Source organism: Podarcis vaucheri (assembly GCF_965113315.1).
Source record: "Podarcis vaucheri genome assembly, chromosome: 4".
Lineage (NCBI taxonomy): Eukaryota > Metazoa > Chordata > Lepidosauria > Squamata > Lacertidae > Podarcis > Podarcis vaucheri.
The window spans coordinates 23,454,918-23,475,220 of NC_138762.1; the positions used below are offsets into that span (position 1 = coordinate 23,454,918).

Sequence of the window (20,303 nt, forward strand, 5' to 3'; positions counted from 1 at the left end):
CCTTTTATAGTCATCTCACACTTTTCAATGCATCTCCACTTTCCTAACCACAAGGAAGTCTGATTCTTTTAAAGTGGATTTGATTCACTAGGGAAACAGAGCACTTCAATCCACTTTAGTCAAGCAAGCCTAAATTTCCCGGTATGTGCTGAAATCCCTCCCACAAAATGCTGACAAACTAGAGGTGCCCTAAATCTTTCTTGGTTGGTTGCTCGTCCAGCCACTCTTCTTCAAGTGCAAACTATTGGTGCAATCCAGCATTGATTTAAGAACCTGCAGGACCCCCTTACCCCATATGAGTCCATTTGAGGTCTTTGGGGTCTACAGACCTGGCATGGTTACAGGTGACACAAAATACTCATTCTGCAGTCATAAAAAACTGATTTTTACCCAGGCCTATGGCTATTAAATAATCTATGACCTGTAAAAATGTGAGGGAGAGGCCTGATAGTATTATGATTATTTTTTTATTAGGCTGTCTGTCAGTATGTTTTTTTGCTGTTTTTATCAGTGATGTTCTGTAATGTGTTTTTAATGTTGTGCACCACCCTGGCATCTTTTGATAAAGGGACGTATATAAATTGAATAATAATAATAATAATAATATAGCAATAGCATTTTCATTTAGGCAAGCCTTTCCAAACATGTAGCTGTTAATATGCTTTAATCTTCTAACTGTTCATCTTACTTTTAAATGTTTCAATTACTTGTGTTTAACTCTTTTTATTGATGGTTTTGATGTTTCTTGTAAACAGCTTGGGAGTTTTGTTACAATCAAGCGGCATATCACTTTTGTTAAATAAATAAATATGAATTATCACCGATGATGCTGTGAATTCCACTGTCTTGTAACCTGGCTGTTCTGGCTTTTATTGGAAGCACTCTGCGTGCACTCAGTTTTGTGGGATTTCAAAAAATACAGCTTGCTGAGACATATTTATTTAGATGTTTTTCTTTCCCCACCCAAATATGTTCTAACAGAACTTCATCAGGAAAGCATTCCCTGGACTTGAAATTGGTACAAAATCTCTGCTGACCATCATTACTGAAAAACAGCCATTTATGGTTCGGACTGCGAAAATTATATCTTCATAGAAGGCTCGGCTTGTGTTGACCCGCAACACATTTGGTCATGTCATGTTCTACTTATCCAACTACTCTGTACAAAAATAAAAGCAATGTTGCTTTTGTCAGAGATTCTGGGTACAGTGCCCAAATCAATGATAGCTCAATTTCTAACAACAACAGTTTAAATTATTCTTGTTAGAAGTAGTCCGCTTGCAAGCCAGCAATTAATCACAAGGTTTAAAATCATAGGAGCTTTCGGACAACCTAACAGAAACTTTGGGTGAAGGAATTGCTACAGAATGTTTTTTTCGGGCTTTCTCCTTCTTAATATCTGGAAAGGCAGCTTACCTCAACTCAGACGGTGGCAGCGATTGCGGCCCGGTGCAGTTGCCAGGGAACAAAAGAGGAGAGGCAATCTGCGTGGTTGGCCGATATTGGCATCAGCCGACTGCGGGGCTGCTGGGATCACCCACCAAAAATTTAAATTTGATCAGGCCAATTAGGGCCCCTTGTGGGTGGGTGAAGATCTGGTGACTGACTTGGAAAGGCCAGTCTTCTGTGGGGTCTGCCAGTCAAACATGGAAACCAGCTGCGCTTCCAGCAAACAGCACAATTGGGAAGCAGTTGTCCCACCTGCTCACTATGTTGTGTGGCTGTACTCATGTATAGCCTTGCTGTATTCAGGGCCAGGGAGGAATTTGCCTGTAGACTTACTGGGCCTGTTTGGGCTTTTGCCTTCCTCATACCAATTGCCACAACTTTTGGCGGAAAAAAGGCATTATTTGAACTTATTGTTGGCTGAATATAGTAAATTGTTTTCTCTAGCACACTTCAGTGGCTTCCCCTCAACACATTTAATAAATCTGATAAATAATAATAATGTTTAAGGGGCAAATCTAACCAAAGTCCCCAGATATTGCCCTTGTAATAGCAAAGAAGTGAAGTCAGGGCCACATGTTCTTTTTAAATGTAGGTTTTTATCAGGGGGTTGGGATAGATCCCATTACACAGTCCATCAGCAAAGTCTCTGTTGAGCATTGTATTAGATGGCTCTTGTTTTTAAAACATTCCCAAGCAAGTTGCAAAATATCTAAATATTGCAATTTCTCTTACATAATCTGAATGTTTTCTGATTACCCTCCCTCTTTTAATGCTTTTACGTGCTTTAAATTCTGTAACTTTTTGTGGTTGGTAGACAATAACAGCTGTTCAGCAGTAGTGGCCTTTTAGCAGAGGTGGGATGGCCATCTGTCATGGATGCTTTAGTTGAGATTCCTGAATTGCAGGGTTTCTTCCAACTCTACAATTCTATGATAGTGTGATTCTGTGATTCTATTGCCTATATATAATTCCTCATCCATTGGCATTCTCTGCCCAGAAAGTCTTGCCCAACGACATCTTTGCTTACTAGCAGGCCCAGACCAGGGGGGGGGGGCACTTGGCCCGGGCCTTCGATTCCAAAGGAGGCCTCAGTCAACATACATTCCCTATGTATTTTTAAAAAGCACTTGTATATCTATATTTTCCATTTTGTCTTTATATGCAGATACGGTTCAATCCTTGAAATAAAATTATTTGTCAGCGTAACTTTTGTGAAAATTATTTATATACTTACTTATTTATAAGACTTCAGTTATCCCCAGAGTAAAAAAAACGGGGGGCACATTATCTACCTGGCCCAGGCCTCTGCCTGGCTCTGCAAGGCCCTGCATACTAGTAAAGGTAAGTAAATCCTTACAGCATTTTCAAACTTTCACACAAAATCGATCCCTTCCCAACTGCCCCATCCCAACTTGCTTCACTACAGACAATAGTTTTTATTGAGTTTTAAAATTTGCTTTCATTGGCTTCTTGCTCCAAGAATTTTAACACTGATAAACAAAACCCCATTGCGTTTAGTTCTTGCCTTGGGGATTCGATTTTCTTTCTCCCTGATTGCAGCCTTACAAAATGCACACAGAGGCTTCGGTACCCTTAGAATATTGTTAAAACACAATTTTCCTGTACGAACACGAGGCGGGCACGATCACGGTTTCAAACTGCAGGTCTAGGTCAGAGAACTACTATTGATTGCGATGTACTCTACGCTGTGTCTTGCTGGTTTACAGGAAATTTTATTCAACCCCGGCGCATGCTTTCCCATGGCAGAGAAACTCTCATCTCTATTAAATTGCATCTCACCTCAGCTATTTGCAACCTCCGGAATACCAGACAGTAGACAATGATTTTAAATATCCTCATTAAAACTACTCATTATGAGCATCGAGCATTGATGAACAATAAATCACCTCATTAAAAAACAACCTCAGGTACAATTATGTCACTAGAACTGGTCTCCATTGCTGATTCCCTTATTGAGGCTTATGGGACTCATTAGAGACTAGCACATTACAAGGCAAACCTAGGAAGACCCAACGTCAAATTTGCCTCAGGATATTAATGTGCAAACTGGGTGGGAATTGGGTGGGCAAGAGATAGTGCATAACACTTTCTCACCTGCTAATTCTTCCCTACAATAGGGCATTTTCCGACCATATTGGCTGCTCTTTTAATCCACAGGTGGTCTCCAGAAGTGGAAATGTGTCCCGCAGGCAAAATGTAGTGAGGGAAGGAAGGATTTGCAGGGGGAGGGTCAGTGAATGTGGAGGGTACAGTGGTACCTTGGGTTTCATATGCTTCAGGTTACATACGCTTCAGGTTACACACTCTGTTAACCCAGAAATAGTGCTTCAGGTTAAGAACTTTGCTTCAAGATGAGAACAGAAATCAGGCTCCGACGGCCAGTCACAGGGCCTCGATCCTGCACGCACTCCTGACAAGCAGCGGTGCAGCGGCAGCGGGAGACCCCATTAGCTAAAGTGGTGCTTCAGGTTAAGAACAGTTTCAGGTTAAGAACAGACCTCCAGAACAAATTAAGTACTTAACCCGAGGTACCACTGCATTAAGGAGCCTCTCTCACATCTGCCAATCATGTTTCGTGATGTCCCAAGGGTGCCTCCAAACTATCATCGTTTTCAGGTAGGGTTCAGTCCTAGCCAGACAAATAACAGGTGGGCAATTAAAGCTAATTTGGGGCTCCTGTGAAACAAAACCTAATTTCCCCCCAAAAATATCGGACTTCTTGTGATAAGCAGAGTGAAGTTGTCAGTGAATATGCGGGATAACCCTTGCTTCCTGCTGCACCATATAATTCCCACTACAAACAAAGGAGGCTGGATGCTCATTAAATAGCAAACCTGGTCTAATCTCTCTGCAAACAAATCAGGCTGAACGCTTCTCAAACAGGTCATGGGGAAGCGACCCCTACGCCGTTCCATCTTCAGCTATCCTCACGCTGAATCTTAATACTTCTAACAAGCTCCATTCCTGGAATCTGTCCTCTCTGCTGGACATGCACCTTGAACCTAAACCCACCAACTGTTTAAAAATGAAGTTTGGTGGAACTAAGCCATTGGGCTTTGAACTGTGGCTGTAGTTCTTACTTCTCATGCAATCAAATGTTTGGAAGGGGGAGGCAGACTCTGGCTTGCTATTGTTTTTAAAGAAGCTTGTCAATCTAAATTTCATAATATATATTTTTTTTACTAAATGCTCTCCTGGTTGTTAAGCTACATACCGTATTACTTACAGAATGTTTAATGGGAAACAGCAAGTTGGAGTCACTGCTTACTCTTAATTAGATGGCAATTTTATGGATATTTCCATAGCGCTACATTGACTACAGGAAAGAAGCTTAAAAATTATACACACAGGAGCAAGATAAAGCTTATAGGATTTTCCAGGTCATGGCTTCAGCTGAATGGCAAATGAATGCACAAGTAAAGCAACCCTACAGAAGCTAAAGACTTCGGGTGTAGCACTATTTTATTAAGCTCCAGTAAAAACCAGAAAAGGAAACAAAAGCAATTCTTCCTGGGTTTAATCAACCTTGCTTAGTCAAACTCAGTCTGTGTACACACCATACGTTTAATGCAGAAGATTTTCTCCAAGAGAAGCATGGGAACTGTAGTTTAGCCTTCAAAGAGCTACAATTCCAAGCACCCTTAACAGACCTCAGCCTCAGACTTCAAGGATATGTATTGCTCAAGGCACTGTGAGATCAATCAAAGTTAAGTTCCTATGCTGACAGTGTAGATGAGGTTTTATTTATTTATCTATATATAGAAAGATGAAAAATATTTACACTATAGAATGCAATATGCCCTATCACATTTGCAATAAAAAACATTTAAAACAATCATGCTTCTTCAGAGAGGCAGAGAAAAATAAAAGAAATAAGATAAAACAGAGGGTTGAAAAGGGAAGTGGACAAAAGGGGCAGAAATGTCAATTATCTGTGCATATAACTCTGCATCTTAATTGAGGATTGATTGATTGATTGAGGATGCTAGTTAATATCCATGAGAAAAGAATAATGGCAATGTATAGATAATCAGAGGAACGAAAAAGACTGATCAGTGGCCAACTTCTCCCACAACTTGTTGGGTTATTTGAAAGTAAGCACCATTGAGATCAATAGGAGAAGATGTAAGATTAGACAGATACTTATTCCAGCTCTACATTCAAGCTTAGCTCTAGTGTGGGCATCCAGATCCATTTTTAGAAACTCGCAGTGCAGAGAAAATAAAGGCAGAAAGAGAGCAACAGAGTCAGCAATGGAAAAGGAGGTGAGTAATCTCCACATTTCTGCATAATCATGGTAGGATTGGGGTCTGCAGCATAAGATAAGCTTTGCGACAGGATGGCTGTGCTTCAAATGAATTGCAGTCCAGAACTTATAAGCAAGGCAAGTCTGAAAGCCCAGTGTTTTGTGAATTCTAATCTTCAGACTTTAGTTAGTTGTTGTTGTTTTACTTCTGAGTAAACATGCACAAGACAGAGTTGCAAAATCTGGAATAATTTGAGTGGCTGCCATAGTCCTATCCAGACTTATTTAAGTGTAAGTTCACTGCTTCTGAGCCACTGTGTTTTGGAGAGCAGCTCAGGCCCGCTACCCACCTTCACTGCTTTCGAAAATAATTAAGTAGACTCTGCAAGCTCTGTTCTGCAAAAGAGCAGTTGCTATAATTGGTAGTGCCCTGATCTTTGTTGCCTTTCTCATATATGAATGCTTTAGATGCTCAACAATTATTTGACCAATTTCAAATCTCTCCCGCTTGTGTTCCTGGTGGAGAAGCACACGCAACGGAGCATTTTGTTTAATTATTTATTTTAATGGTCTGCTTTAGCCGAAAATATGAAACCCTCAAAGCCTGCCAAGCCTTTCTTATTAGTAACAGCCTGGGCTGGACAGCGTGACATTTCTCCCGCCGTTTCATCCAACCCCCTGCCGTCATTGGACACATCACACTTAATTATCCATAAGTGAACATTTGACACAGTGGGGAGAACTGGGCTCTGGGCAAAGGCAATGCTTATTTTTGAGAGACCGTTTACGGGTCTGAAAGTGTTCTATTCCCAACATACCCAAGGGCCTCTGTAATTTCAACCCATTTCCCAAATGGCCCACGAAGCACATAGCAGGGGCTTCTCTAAGCTGCCACCGTCGGATCAAAACAGAAAGATCTCAGATCTTAAGAGCGCTAGTTGGATGGCGAAAGCATCATGTGCCATTTCGTCCCCCATATTCCCAGAGCTCAGTGCCAGAAACTCTGTGTTCAAGTGAGAGAACAGAATGTTGGCCCAATACCGGAGAACTGAATTCTTTGTGGTTCACAAACAGAGACTACAAGGATGAAAGACCTGTCGGGTGAGGGAAAGCTGAGGCTCTTTTTAATGTTTAGCATTCCAGCTAAGAGACAAGGACACACATTTGAGCGAACGTTAAATGAAATTGTGAGTCTGCTCAACGTCAGTTTTGATGGCGGTGCTTCCACCCTCAGCCCTCCGGCAGCGTAATATTTCTCCCCATCATGATTGTACAACTTTCTACGAATTTTCATGAAGCTTCTCCTGGAAACACTAAACAGTAGAACAAGCTCTTTCCTTTTGGCATTTTTAAAATGAGTAGCAAGGTGTAAAAGCTCTCTCGAATCCCCTTTATGGGCCTCTAATATAATATGTAAGATTATCGCTCCAATGCAACAGTTATTTAAACTCAAGATTCTGCTACTAGGTATGTCAGTGTGCTGTACCAATTGTTTTTATTCATGTATTGCATTAATCTCCCACTGCTCTTCCAGGAGATCAAGGCACTGCATGTAGCTCGCTTTCCCCAAGTTTAACTCCCAACAAGATAAATCAGGCAGAGAGACAGAGACAGAGAGAAAAGGGCCCTCAAGTGTTTTCATGCCTGAGGAGGGATTTGGAAAAGAAAAAAGCCTCAAAATAAAATGTGGGGGGGGTGTGTGTGTGCATATGTGGAACTTAAATAAAATCCAGAAATGCCCAGCGATTCTAAGAAGCCAAAACAACAACAACAATAACAACAACAAAGCAGCGAAGTTTGAAATCATTGGTTAAAATCAGTGCCGTTCTTAAAAGATTCAATCTGCCATCTTGATTCAAAATGCAGTCAAATCATACCCAGACACAGACAAAACCTAATTCTTCATTATACACCTTTAGGCACCAGGCGAAAACGTTCCTTTTTAACCAAGCCTTTGTTTGATTTTATTGACACCCTATGCCCTTTTAAAATGTGGTGGGGTTTTATTTGGGGGGGAGGGGTGTTATTGGGTTGTTGCTTTTATTTTGATTATGCATTTTGTGGTTTTATATTTCGATACTATTCTGTGAACCGCCCTGAGACCTCCGGGATTAGGGCGGTATATAAATTCAACAAATAATAACAGTATCAACAATTCTGGTTGCGATATTGTAAGAGAACAGAAAGACAAACAACTTTCCAAAACGTATAGCAGATTTTTAGTGAGGAAACAGCTCTTGGCTTGTTTTTCATCCAAACCGTCTACTCTGAGGGCAGGTTATTTCGGCTGTATCATAACACTGGTACGATCCAATCATGCCCTCATGAAGTATATGCCATTTGGAGTACAGTGGTACCTCGGGTTACATACGCTTCAGGTTACATATGCTTCAGGTTACAGACTCCACTAACCCAGAAATATTACCTCGGGTTAAGAACTTTGCTTCAGGAGGAGAACAGAAATCGTGCTCTGGCGGTGCAGCGGCAGCGGGAAGCCCCATTAGCTAAAGTGGTGCTTCAGGTTAAGAACAGTTTCAGGTTAAGTATGGACCTCTGGAACGAATTAAGTACTTAACCCGAGGTACCACTGTATACTGCATCTCCCTGAGAATCCACCGGCCTGTCACCTTCCAGTCGGGAAGCTGAGCCTGAGCAGAAACCCACACAGCCCAAGGCACGTAACGTAAGGAGGTGGCAGAGTCCCTGAACAAACTATCAGAGATGCTCATGCCAGGAGCCGGAAGACTCATCCTCCCTCAGAGGAGGCCTCTGTGCCTGAGTCTGCAGCTCAAGTGCTTCTGAATAAAGTGAAAGAATAGCAGACTGGATGGGACTGGCGGCCCCAGGGGTATTGTTAAGGAATGACCTACAGGGCCCTGCTTCTTCTCCCCAGGCCCTAAGCTCTGCAGGCAACAGAATGGGTGGCATTAGGGGTGTGTTTCCGTCCTTTTCCTTCTACTTAAATAAAAGCAAGTTGGCAGCTAAGCTGCATTGCCATCGCTACCAGAGACGGACAAATCAGTCCATTTCAGTTTCTTTCTGTGTGTCATTTCCCCCCAATCTTAAATTCAATTCTCCACACTTCCGCAGCTCTTTGCCATTCTTCTCCTTTTTACAAATGCTCATGAAAACTCACCGCTATTTTACTGCGTGTTTCTCCTTACAAACACATTTTTATACGTAGTTTCAGCCAATACACATATTGTTACAAGCCGATTCCCTAATACGATGCTTTTGTTTGTATGTAATATTCACTAAATACCGCATTTTTTGCTCTATAAGACTCACTTTTTCCCTCATAAAAAGTAAGGGGAAATATGTGTGCATCTTATGGAGTGAATGCAGGCTGCGCAGCTATCCCAGAAGCCAGAACAGCAAAAGGGATTGCTGTTTTCACTGCGCAGTTCTGGCTTCTGAGATTCAGAATATATTTTTTCTTGTTTTCCTCCTCCAAAAATGAGGTGCGTCTTGTGGTCTGGTGAGTCTTATAGAGCGAAAAATACGGTATATGCATTTTTAATGCACACTTTCCCCTAATACAATGCAATATTTGTACATTGGTAGTTGTTGTCATTAATAGCCATAATAATATTTACCTACCCTCCACCCTCACATCCCAGGGCATGTTACATTTGTTTGGAGACCTGCATTGCACAATTCAGAGACGCTTCAATTCTTCAAAGGATAATTGTGTTTCTGTGGGCATGTTGCTTCGGGAAGTGTGAATTAGATAGCTACTCATTGAAATGCAAACAAAATCAAATTTCTCCCACATCCCTAACTGCAAGTTTAGGTTCACTGCTGCTGTGCACAAGGGCGGTCTTTGGGCTCTCAAATTTCAGTGACAACCTGTGCGATACTAAAATTGAGCACCTCCTGCCTCTCAATGCTGCCTCTACAGCTTTGTTTTGGTGCCCCCTGCAACCACTACCCTAAAATTGCCTCTGCTGCAGCCAACTGAAACCTCAACTGCTCCTGGGAAGGAAAGCAATGTCATTTCAGTTTCCCTTTGAATATACAACATCCCAGAAAAAGAAAGGGAAATGGCATCATATCCCTTCCCAGAAGCCCTAACGGTTTCAGTTTCATAACAAGCTCTGCAGAGAAGAGAAGCAGCTATCCTTCCTTCTTTGCTTCAATTTAAAGGCAAAGGAGCAGCCACAGCACCCAGTAGTTAATAGGAGGAAATATGGCAATAGGTTTCCTCCTCTCCAGTCTTTGCACCTTATTCCTTAGCTTCAGATGGCAAAAGAAAAGAAAAGGCAAACAAAATAGAAATCTATACAAACGAAGGTCTTGGTTTTTTGCTACTTCAGATTTTCGAACCAGGCCATGAGTGAATATATAACTTTTATCAATTCTAAACCCAGGAAGGTAAAGGCATGATTTGCTCCAAATATACTTCTTTCTGCGTTCACTTTGTTTTTGGGTCCTCGGGTTCTAAGTTGATCAACAAAGAACAGATCAATCTCGTTGATCTGAGGTTGTTGTTATGCACTATTTAATCACAAAAGACTGCAAATAACAAAAATGTTTTTGTTGATGTACCTGGAAAAAAACTAATGAAAACAGGAATGGATTTTTTTTTTGCGATTTCTGTATTCAGAAGCCGTAACTGCATCTTTGCAGAAAAGTATTGCAGATAAAGAAGAGTTTCTGAACTCGTTATTTGTAGATCCTTTAAATAGTAATTGTAGATCCTTTTAATAGTAATTATAAAGTTGCAAAGAAATAATAATTTTCCATTAGTTATTCACAACAGCTTCCAATTACAGGCAACAAAGAAGGGTGTGCAATAGCCGTGTCTTTTGTGAAGTAGCTGACACGTTTCTCAAGAGCAAGACATGCAGCACATCGATAGAGAATGACAATAAGCAAAGAAAGCAGTTGACATTACACCAGAACATAAGTGAAAGCAAGCCAGTTCTTACTTTGAATGGGGAAACTTTTAATTGCATTATTCTCCCACCTTTTTTCTCCAATGGGCACTCATGCTAGGATGCAAAGTAACATGCAAACTAACAATTCAAAAAACTTGTTCCCCTGTGAAAAACACATACCTGCTATCCCAAGTAAATCCAAACAACAAGCAATGTTCAGCATCATTGGAATTAATAGGGAAAGCTTTGCATATCCCTAATTAAAAATGCTAAGTGGCTATCCAAGATGCTATTAAAGTTCAATGAAGCACAACCATTAGTGTGTTGGGTGATTTTTTTATTTTTAAAAAAACCACGTTGCCATCTATTCTTTCACTTTTCTCATTTACAGCCACTGACAGCTGTCAAATTAGCCAGCGTAATTCATTTTGGAAACCATCAGAGTCTAAACAAGTTTTGACAACTAAGCGTGAGGAATATTGTGGGGGAGAAGGAAGGGACAAAACATCCAGAATTTGAATCTGGGATTTTTATACAAAGGCTGCAGACAACAGCCAAGTGTCAAGTTTGTTGTTGTTGTTGTTGTTGTTGTTGTCGTTCAGTGATTGTGAATGAAGGAAGAATTAGAGCCCCGAAATTATACCTGGCAGATGTCCCTCATGGTCCAATAACATTCAGGCCATTCCATTTGAATTTTAAATGGGACAAAACAACAACAAACAACAATTCAGGGCTATGAGTTATGATGTTAAATGACTTGGCTAGCATCAGGCCTGTTGATTTCATAAGGTGAAAAAATACATATGGATTTAAAAAGATCTCTTGAGTGAAGCAATTAATTAAAAGCCTTTCATTGGTGAAAATTAATTTGTTCATATTTAAACTATTTCGGTGAGGGGAAGCACCTGAAGGAGGGGACTGGGGGAGAAGTAACACTCCGTAAAACGGCTCCAGCAGTGTAAAGCAGAGAACAGTGCCTATCACCCCAGCGGATCATTGGGAGATCCACAGATTGCCCAATGTTTTGTCTAATTTGGCCCTTACGAAATGTTGTTTCCCCTTCAGTTTTATGGATGGTGCTTGCTAGAAGACTCCTTGATCTGCCAACACACCTTTTTTTTTTAAGCAGGCTAAACGTAACGGTATTACCTTGTCTTTATTTTCAGAGCCAGACGCTTCAAGTTTGGTTCGGATCACGAAGGGTGTCGACAGTCTCAGGAGGACTCGCTCAAACGTGGCGCCGATCTTTGGGGAAACGATCTCGAAACAGTCTTGGAACCTCAGCGTCTTGTGAGCATCGCATCTGAGCTGCTTCCGAAGTCCTTCCCCTAACTGCAGCACTAGCATGCTGGGATCAAACATCAGGTGGAAGGGAAAAGCGCGGCAGAAGTTGCTGATGCTTATCCTCAGGTCCGAGGGGGACTGGGAAGTGCCTAGAGGAAGTGCTTTTGTGATGTTTGCATTTTCGCGCTCTTTGATGACGAAAGTGAGGCAGCTGCAGTTGCCCGGGTTCGAGTCCTCGGGGCACAACTTGTCGTTTGCAATCGGCTCCACTTCGACTTCCAGTTGGTAGATTTTCCTGGCCGCCGCCTTGACCATACCCACCATGGCGAAACCAACAATCTGATGAGGGTGGAAGTAGTGGAGCATCAGTTTGCCTTCAAGGAGCTCTTTGCATAGGAAAGAAGGGGATTCCGAAGTGGCCTGCCTTCCAAACGAAGTCCTGATGTGCTCCAGCAAAGCATCAAAGCCATTGAAGAAATCTTGCAAGGTGCCACCCACGGCTCGGAGGACCCGCTCATTCTCGTCAAAGCAGATGTTGAAGAATTCGGCCCCAAATTTCTCCTGCAGTTCTTCAAACTTCAAGCCTGCACAGCAACGGATAGCACATATCAGCAAGAGACCACTGTTGCAAAGCAGTAGTGTTGGGGGGAGGGAAGTGGGCCAATTCAGGGGGCTACTAAGTCAAGTTTGGCAGGAGTGATGAGACCTATGGCCACCTATTGAAGAATATGGTTTTAATGGTTGGTCGGAGACTATGTTCCTTGTAGGTTCTGCGAAAGGAAAGGGGCAGAGGACCAAGGCCTGAATTCCTTGTCCCTCCAACTGGGCCAGGCCCAGTACATTTTGCTGCCTGAGGTGAAGGACAAGATGGCGCCCTGCCCACATTCCATGTACAGAAGCTGACTGGACTGGCATTTGAATCTGACTTCAATGCACCGGACAGCAACAGGCTAGTTTAAGAGTTAAAGATTTGTGGCAGACAGAAACCTAGGAGGGCTACCACCAGTGCGCTCTAATTCCTGTCACACAAAGTGACTGACTCACCCTGCTATTTGTAGGGCTGGACCTGACCAGAAAGTAAACTGATTGCACATTTTGTTATCACAGACACAACACCCTTCACATCTCTCTCTCTCTTTACCAGAGCCACAATCCTAAACCCACTTAACCTGGGAATATGCCCCACTGAATTCAATAGGACTGAGCAGACATGGTCAGGACTGCACAGCAAATTAGCAATTTGGGAAGTCAGGCAGTACTCCATAGGAGACCAGACATGATGAGCTGACCTCCAGTCTATTGTCTTTGTATGTGAGGTGGACCTCAGACCGAGCTATGGTTACATACCAATTGCTAGAGGACCAATGAAGGAGATGAAATCTCCTACCCACCACCCATCTCCTCCTGTAATGCTCAGAGAACTGAGAACAGCGGCTTCCACACTGTCCTCAAGCACTACCCACCTGAAAGACATGCCAGGAAGATGGTGATTAGATAGACGACAGTACCAGCAAGCTATAATTTAAAACAAAAATGTATGCAACCTTTTCAAGCTCTTGTCACAGAAGCTCATGCTTATGATTAAGAAAATGTTCGGAATAGCAAGAGCTGACACTGTCAAATAAGAGACCACTGAATGACAACGTGCACCAAATGTTGTCTGGCTTGGGTAGGCTATTACCTTAAAAGGTGACTGCTAAAGGACAGCCTGCTTTAAGATGACTGCTTTGTCATTTGCAGTCTGAGGAACGGCTCTCTTGAGCATTTGACCCTCCGGTCGCTGCTATCTCTTAGGCTGAACAGCGTCTTCTGTGCTCAGAAGCGGCAAGAAAGGGGAAAAGTAACATAGGGAACTGAAGTTTCCTAGGAACCACCAAATATCTTTCTAGCAATGGCTTTGACATTTGCAAGTGTTCTGCAGGCAGCTTCTTGCCTAACAGGGCAAGGAATGTTGAGAAGGGTTTCCAAAGGTCCAGTCTCCATGGAGACCGTCCCTCCCACTCTCTGTTAATGCCAGCCTTCCTTTCACTTAGCAAGGATATCCAGGGTTAGGAAAAAATAAAACTACCTGCCAAACATCACCGGCCCTCAGTGGCCTTGAGGAAGGCGCATAGTCTCAGAGGTAAAGCCTTGCCTTTGCATGCAGAAGGTCTTGGGTTCAATCCCTGGCAGCTCCAGGTAGACCTTAGAAAGATTGCATGTCTGAAACCCTGGAAAGCTGCTGCCAACCAGTGCAGACAAAACTGAGCTCAATGGACCAACAACGTGAACTGCTTCATTTTGGAGGAAAACATGGGTGGGGGGCATTTACATTAACCTAGTCTTACGTTCCCGAGCACAATTCAAAGTGCTGGTGCTGACCTTTAAAGCCCTAAACGGCCTTGGTCCAGTATATATGAAGGAGTGTATCCACCCCCATCGTTTTACCTGGACACTGAGGTCCAGCAGCAAGGGCCTTCTGGCGGGTCCCTCACTGCGAGAAGCCAAGTTACAGGGAACCAGGCAGAGGGCCTTCTCGGTAGTGGCACCCGCCCTGTGGAACGCCCTCCCCTCAGATGTCAAAGAGAACAACAACTACCAGACTTTTAGAAGACATCTGAAGGCAGCCCTGTTTAGGGAAGCTTTTAATGTTTGATGTACTACAGTATTTTAATAGTTTGTTGGAAGCTGCCCAGAGTGTCTGGGGAAGCCCAGCCAGATGGGTGGGGTATAAATAAATTATTATTATTATTATTAGTAGTAGTAGTAGTAGTAGTAGTAGTAGTAGTCACACAATTATGCACCCATGCATTCAAAGGTGACTGGCACAGGTCTTTCATTGGTAGACTTATTTGCATAAGTTAGGAACATCCACCAATCTGCTAAGAATGTCTCTCTCTCTTTCTTGTCCTCTGGCAAGCAGGAGGCATTGCATAGGTTTCCTTGCAAGTGCAAATTCCCACAGCTTACACCTGGGGCCTTCTGCATGCAAGACCGATGACCTACCACTGAGCCATGGCCCTTAAGATGGAGAAAACACAATTAGTTGGCTCTGCCTATCATTGGCTCTGGTCCCATCTGCTGCTGATCTCCCAGACTTCCACACAGTACCTGAGAGCATCACTCATCACCAGCCATAACTCTGCCCTGACTTAATGATGTGGACGGGACTTGATAGGGGTAACAGGCAGAACTATGTCTGGCAATGCATTGGCTCTGATTTAAGAATCCCCTGTGCCACATGTTTACGTAACAGGTTACAGTTTTCATACGCAACCTGCTGGTATTCTCTCCACGCTGAGAGAACGCCATGCAGGAAGGAAGCTTGCAGAACCGACCACAACATCTCCACGCGCCCCCCCCCCCCGAATCTCCCTAAATAAAACGTTAACAAATAATTATTCAAGACTGAAAACAACAGCAAAAGACCACGTCATTTGTTTATACCAGAATATTTATTTCCTAAGGGCATGAATTAGCTACTTGGTATAAATATTTAGCAGCCCCAATGATATCAATGGAATCCCAACGGAGAAGTAAGAAATGTTGCACAATCTGGATGGCACATTGTCTTCTGAACTTGGGAGAGGAGTGCAATTAAAAAGTTTCATGCCCGCAGGCAAGAAACAATAGGGTAGGGTTGATGTGGGAGGGTGGGAATTATTTGTCCATATCCGCAGGGAGAAAAAGATTATAATCCCAATGCAGTCCCCCAAATGAAGCGCAACACTTACAGCATTAATGGCTTCATAAGGCCTTGGAGAAAAGCTATCCCCCAGTAGTTAAAAAATGCACTGCCTTCTCCTCTACCAGGGTTTCCCAAACTTGGGTCTCTAGCTGTTTTTGGACTACAACTCCGATCATTTCTAGCTAGCAGGAACAGTGGTCAGGGATGATGGGAACGGTAATCCAAAAACAGCTGGAGACCCAAGTTTGGGAAACCCTGCCCTATACAAATCAGCCCGTCGAGTGAGGTTATCATATAATGGGAAGGCCAAAGTGGTCCCCCCTCCAGAAGTTGCTGGACTACAACCTCTATCATCTGTGACAATTGGCCATGCTGGATAGGACTGATGGGAGTTGGAGTCCAATGTCATCTGGAGGCTATTACTGCCATAGACCCTTCTATGGTTACTGGGTGACTTTTCTGTGGTGGTCTGTGAGTTATAGAACTCCCTCCCCGCACAGGCTCCTGAAAACATCCTTTTTTATCTTTAGATGTCAGGGTAAAGGTAAGGGGACCCCATAACGTTTGGTCCAGTCGTGACCGACTCTGGGGTTGTGGCGCTCATCTCGCTTTATTGGCCGAGGGAGCCGGCGTACAACTTACGGGTCATGTGGCCAGCATGACTAAGCCACTTCTGGTGAACCAGAGCAGCGCACGGAAACGCCGTTTACCTTCCCGCCAGAGCGGTACCTATTTATCTACTTGCACTTTGACATGCTTTCGAACTGCTAGGTTGGCGGGAGCAGGGACCAAACAATGGGAGCTCACCCCGTCGCGGGGATTTGAACCGTCAACCTTCTGATCAGCAAGTCCTAGGCTCTACCCTATTGACTAGAACTTTTCGTAATAATAAATCAACCTGCTTTTAGCTGCTTCAAAGGAAGCATCTTGCTGGCTTTGGTTTTTAAGGTTGCTTTGCTTTAATCTGTTGTTGTGGGTATTTTTAATTACGTTTTCATGCTGTTAAGCCTCGAAGACCATAATGGTGGAAATGATGGGATATAAGTTTCTTAAATAGGTTTAAAAACACATGGAAGAATCAAGGTGTCCAAGCCTCAGACCCCCACTTCAAACATAGCACAAAGAAAGTGAAACCATGCTTAACATTGGGAAGGGAAAGGGTAGAAGCATGCTTTCACAAAGATGGTTCCAGATTTAACAAAACACCAGTTTGCAGGAAGTCAATATTACGTCTCCCCTAGACCAGGAATGCTTGCTATTGCAATTATATCTCAGCCTGCAACCTGTACTGGAATTATTTTTAGAGGTTCCATTGTTTTCTCATTCATGTGCTGCTGCCCTAGGCTACTTTTGGAGGAAGTGCAGGATATATATTTAATAAACAAATAATATTTTTTTGTAATTTAACATAGTAGCTTAATATCCCCGTAGTAATATTTCTATCTCATCCCCGCCCCTGTTTCCTAATCCAGGACTTGTTCATGGGATTGACTCCAACTGCAAGCTATGGAGAAAGAGATCCATACATGTGGAAATGTTGCTGGAGACTTTCCCCCACACCTGTTCCTTTACATAATATTTTTTTTTCAATAAATCTCATGACTCAGCCCAGTTAATCTTTTCCAGCGAGCCGCCACAGTGACAACATCCTATGGGCAGGAATGGAAAACATGGGCTGTGAAATAGAAGAGGCCAGCTCCTAAGTCACAAACACGTGATAGAAATCTCCAAGGGTCTTTGCAAGACACAACTTGGGGTGGGGAGCTATCTGGTGGTTAAATTCGCACCCTTAAAAATACGCATGCAAGAGGCAAAGATATTAGCAAACAGTGAGAATTTCCTTGCACAGCTTTCGACACACTATAATGTTAAAGTGTGAGAATCACAAAGCACAATTGCGGAGGGGGTGGGGAGAGATGTTTTAGCTGCTTGCAAATTCCTGGAAAGGCACTAAATGAGCAACCTGCCAGGAATTTCTCCCTCAGAAGAGTAGGGGTGGCCCTCTAGAGGTCGCTGTGGCATCTAGAGAGCAGACACTGTGCAGTTTGGGAGAAGAAAAGTATAGGCACTGGAGAGGACAATAAAAGAGGAAGGAGAGGAAGGAAGTGGGCCAAGAGACACCCAGGTGAAGAAGGGGCCACGCTCAAAGTGAAGCGCAAAAACAGGGTGCCTGGAAGGCAAAAGCAGGAATACCTGCTTCCAGAACTAGAGAGGGGAACACTTAAAAGGGCCTTTAATCATGCAGAATGGAAGACAGACAACAAGGACCGACAGAGCACAGTTAGGATGGAGTGGGAGTGAGCTTTCCACCACCCACAGTAGCAAAATCCCATAGCTTCTAACTGTGAACATTTCCTCAAGGAGAAGCAAAACTCTTCCAGCCCTAGAATGTTTAGAGCACATGTATAAGAATCTGAAGGAGCTTTTTCAGATAAGCTCACCTATTATCTGACCCAAAACTTCTTGACAACGAGCAGCACCATTTACAAGCAGTAGAGTGCATCCAAAAAACTAAACAATCTATCCAGGCTTTGCACCTTGTCAGCAGGAAAACAAGAGTGGGCAGCTATGCCCTGATCCAGCAATGCAATATAGAGCCCCAAAGCATAAAGCCATGGCATGTATACCATGTGCATAGTGGGGAATGCTCAGATAGCATCCTTTACCAATCAGGTCTCTTACTCCAATGGGGTGTGTCTATATGCATCAGGACCCAGTAGATGTTTGGACATCAGGTTTGGGATTTTATTAGTGGGGTCAAATATGTTGGTATACCTTGAAATGTGGGGAGATGACAACTGAGGAGGGTGGCTGCTTTTCTGCCCCAATTCTGAGAGGCATCTAGCTAACCACTAGCAGTTGGGAACATAACGTTGGACTATAAGGCAATGATTATAGCTGCATGGAAGCAACCAAGCTGAACTCTGCAGAATGGGCCTCCGTGGAAGGGAAAGCTCAGAAAACAAGAAGGGAAACTCAGAAACATGTCTCCTGCTAATGACACAAATGTACACGGTACCGAGTATATTTGCTGTACACTGGAGGATTCCTGAGACATCTTCAGTTTCGTCGTTGCCAGGGCGGTCTGCATAGGAGCACCGGTTGGAGAGATTGTGGAAGTTCTTTTCAGCATCCCTGTAACTAGAAAGAAACACAAAAGTGGTGCATGAAAACAAAACAAAAATAAACTAGGCATCTAGTTTATAGACTAGGCATAAAAGCTAGCCGGGAAGGACTGGGCGATGGGCTTCGTGGGGTGGTGAATGCTTCCCTCCGTGAGGGAGCCTTCCCAGACTCGCTGAAAGAGGCGGTTATTAAACCGCTTCTTAAAAAACCATCTTTAGATGCGGCCACGATAGCCAACTATCGCCCAGTCTCAAATCTTCCATTCTTGGGCAAGGTGATTGAGCGAGTGGTTGCTGAACAACTCCAGGCACGCCTGGAAGAAGCGGACCATTTGTTTTTTTTTTATAATAATTTTTATTACATTTTTTCCAAATTACAGAAAGAACAAAAGGATAGGCAGAATAGAAGAAAAAAAGAAAAAAGAACAGAAAATCACAACCATTTCAACAACTTATTTCAAATTTCCATTGGACTTCCCCACATCTCCCCCATAATGCATTCTTGATAATAAAGTTATCAGCAAATTATACCCTTATTTCGTGTGTTTCTTTATATTTTCAGTTGCAATTTAAGTTTAAATCTCTTATTCTCCATTTACTCTAAAAATATAACATAATGTCATTTTTACCCATTTAAACTTTGATTCTTTCATGAATGTTATCCATTTCGTAGGTAATTAAATTTCATTGCTGGGGCTAACGTTCCAAATCATACGTTGTCTTATGTTTCATACAACTTATAATACTTTTGCAAATAGTCTTTAAATTTTTTCCAGTCCTCCTCCATTGCCTCTTCTCCCAAGTCTCGGATCCTTGCAGTCATCTCGGCCAGTTCCATGTAGTTCATCAATTGCGTCTGCCAATCCTCCAGTGTGGGCAAATCTTGGGTCTTCCAATGCTTAGCGATAAGGATTCTTGCTGCTGTTGTAGCATACATAAAAAAAGTTCTATCCTTTTTTAACACCTTCTGGCCGACAATGCCCAGAAGGAAGGCCTCTGGTTTCTTGGGGAAGGTGTACTTAAACACCTTTTTTAACTCGTTATAGATCATTTCCCAAAAGGCCTTCAATCTTGGACAAGTCCACCAGAGGTGAAAGAATGTCCCTTCAGCCTCCTTGCATTTCCAACATTTATTGTCAGACAAATGGTATATCTTAGCGAGCTTGACTGGGGTCATGTACCACCTGTATACCATTTTCATAATGTTTTCTTTCAAGGCATTACATGCCGTAAATTTCATACCGGTGGTCCATAACCTTTCCCAGTCCTCAGACATAATATTGTAACCAATGTCTTGAGCCCATTTTATCATGGCTGATTTAACTGTCTCATCCTGAGTATTCCATTTAAGCAGCAAGTTGTACATTCTCGATAATACCTTGGTCTTTGGTTCTAACAACTCTGTCTCAAGTTTCGATTTTTCCACCTGGAATCCTATTTTTTTATCTAGCTTAAAAACCTCATTAATTTGGGCATAGTGTAGCCAATTTTGCACCTTATCCTTTAATTTTTCAAAGCTCTGCAACCTCCAATTACCTCCAATGTTTTCTATTATTTCCCAATATTTCGGCCAATATGCCTCCATATTGGATGTTTTCCGAGCTTTGGCCTCTATTGGTGAAATCCACCTC

At 42.8% G+C, this 20,303-nt stretch overlaps 1 protein-coding gene across 4 annotated transcripts in view; it reads right to left on the reverse strand.

The window, feature by feature from the left end:
* GUCY1A2 (guanylate cyclase 1 soluble subunit alpha 2) overlaps positions 1–20,303 on the reverse strand; it is a 550,449-nt gene that overhangs the window by 502,219 nt on the left and 27,927 nt on the right. For all 4 annotated transcript variants that reach the window (XR_014218750.1, XR_014218751.1, XM_082219265.1 and 1 more), the window contains exons 3-4: positions 18,567–18,688; positions 11,746–12,464 (exon numbers count right to left, since the gene is read on the reverse strand). Coding sequence is in view for 2 of the 4 variants with exons in the window: in XM_082219265.1 (XP_082075391.1) it covers positions 11,746–12,464; positions 18,567–18,688 (841 nt within the window). In the remaining 2 variants the exon portion in view is untranslated. The remainder of the gene's footprint in view (positions 1–11,745; positions 12,465–18,566; positions 18,689–20,303) is intronic.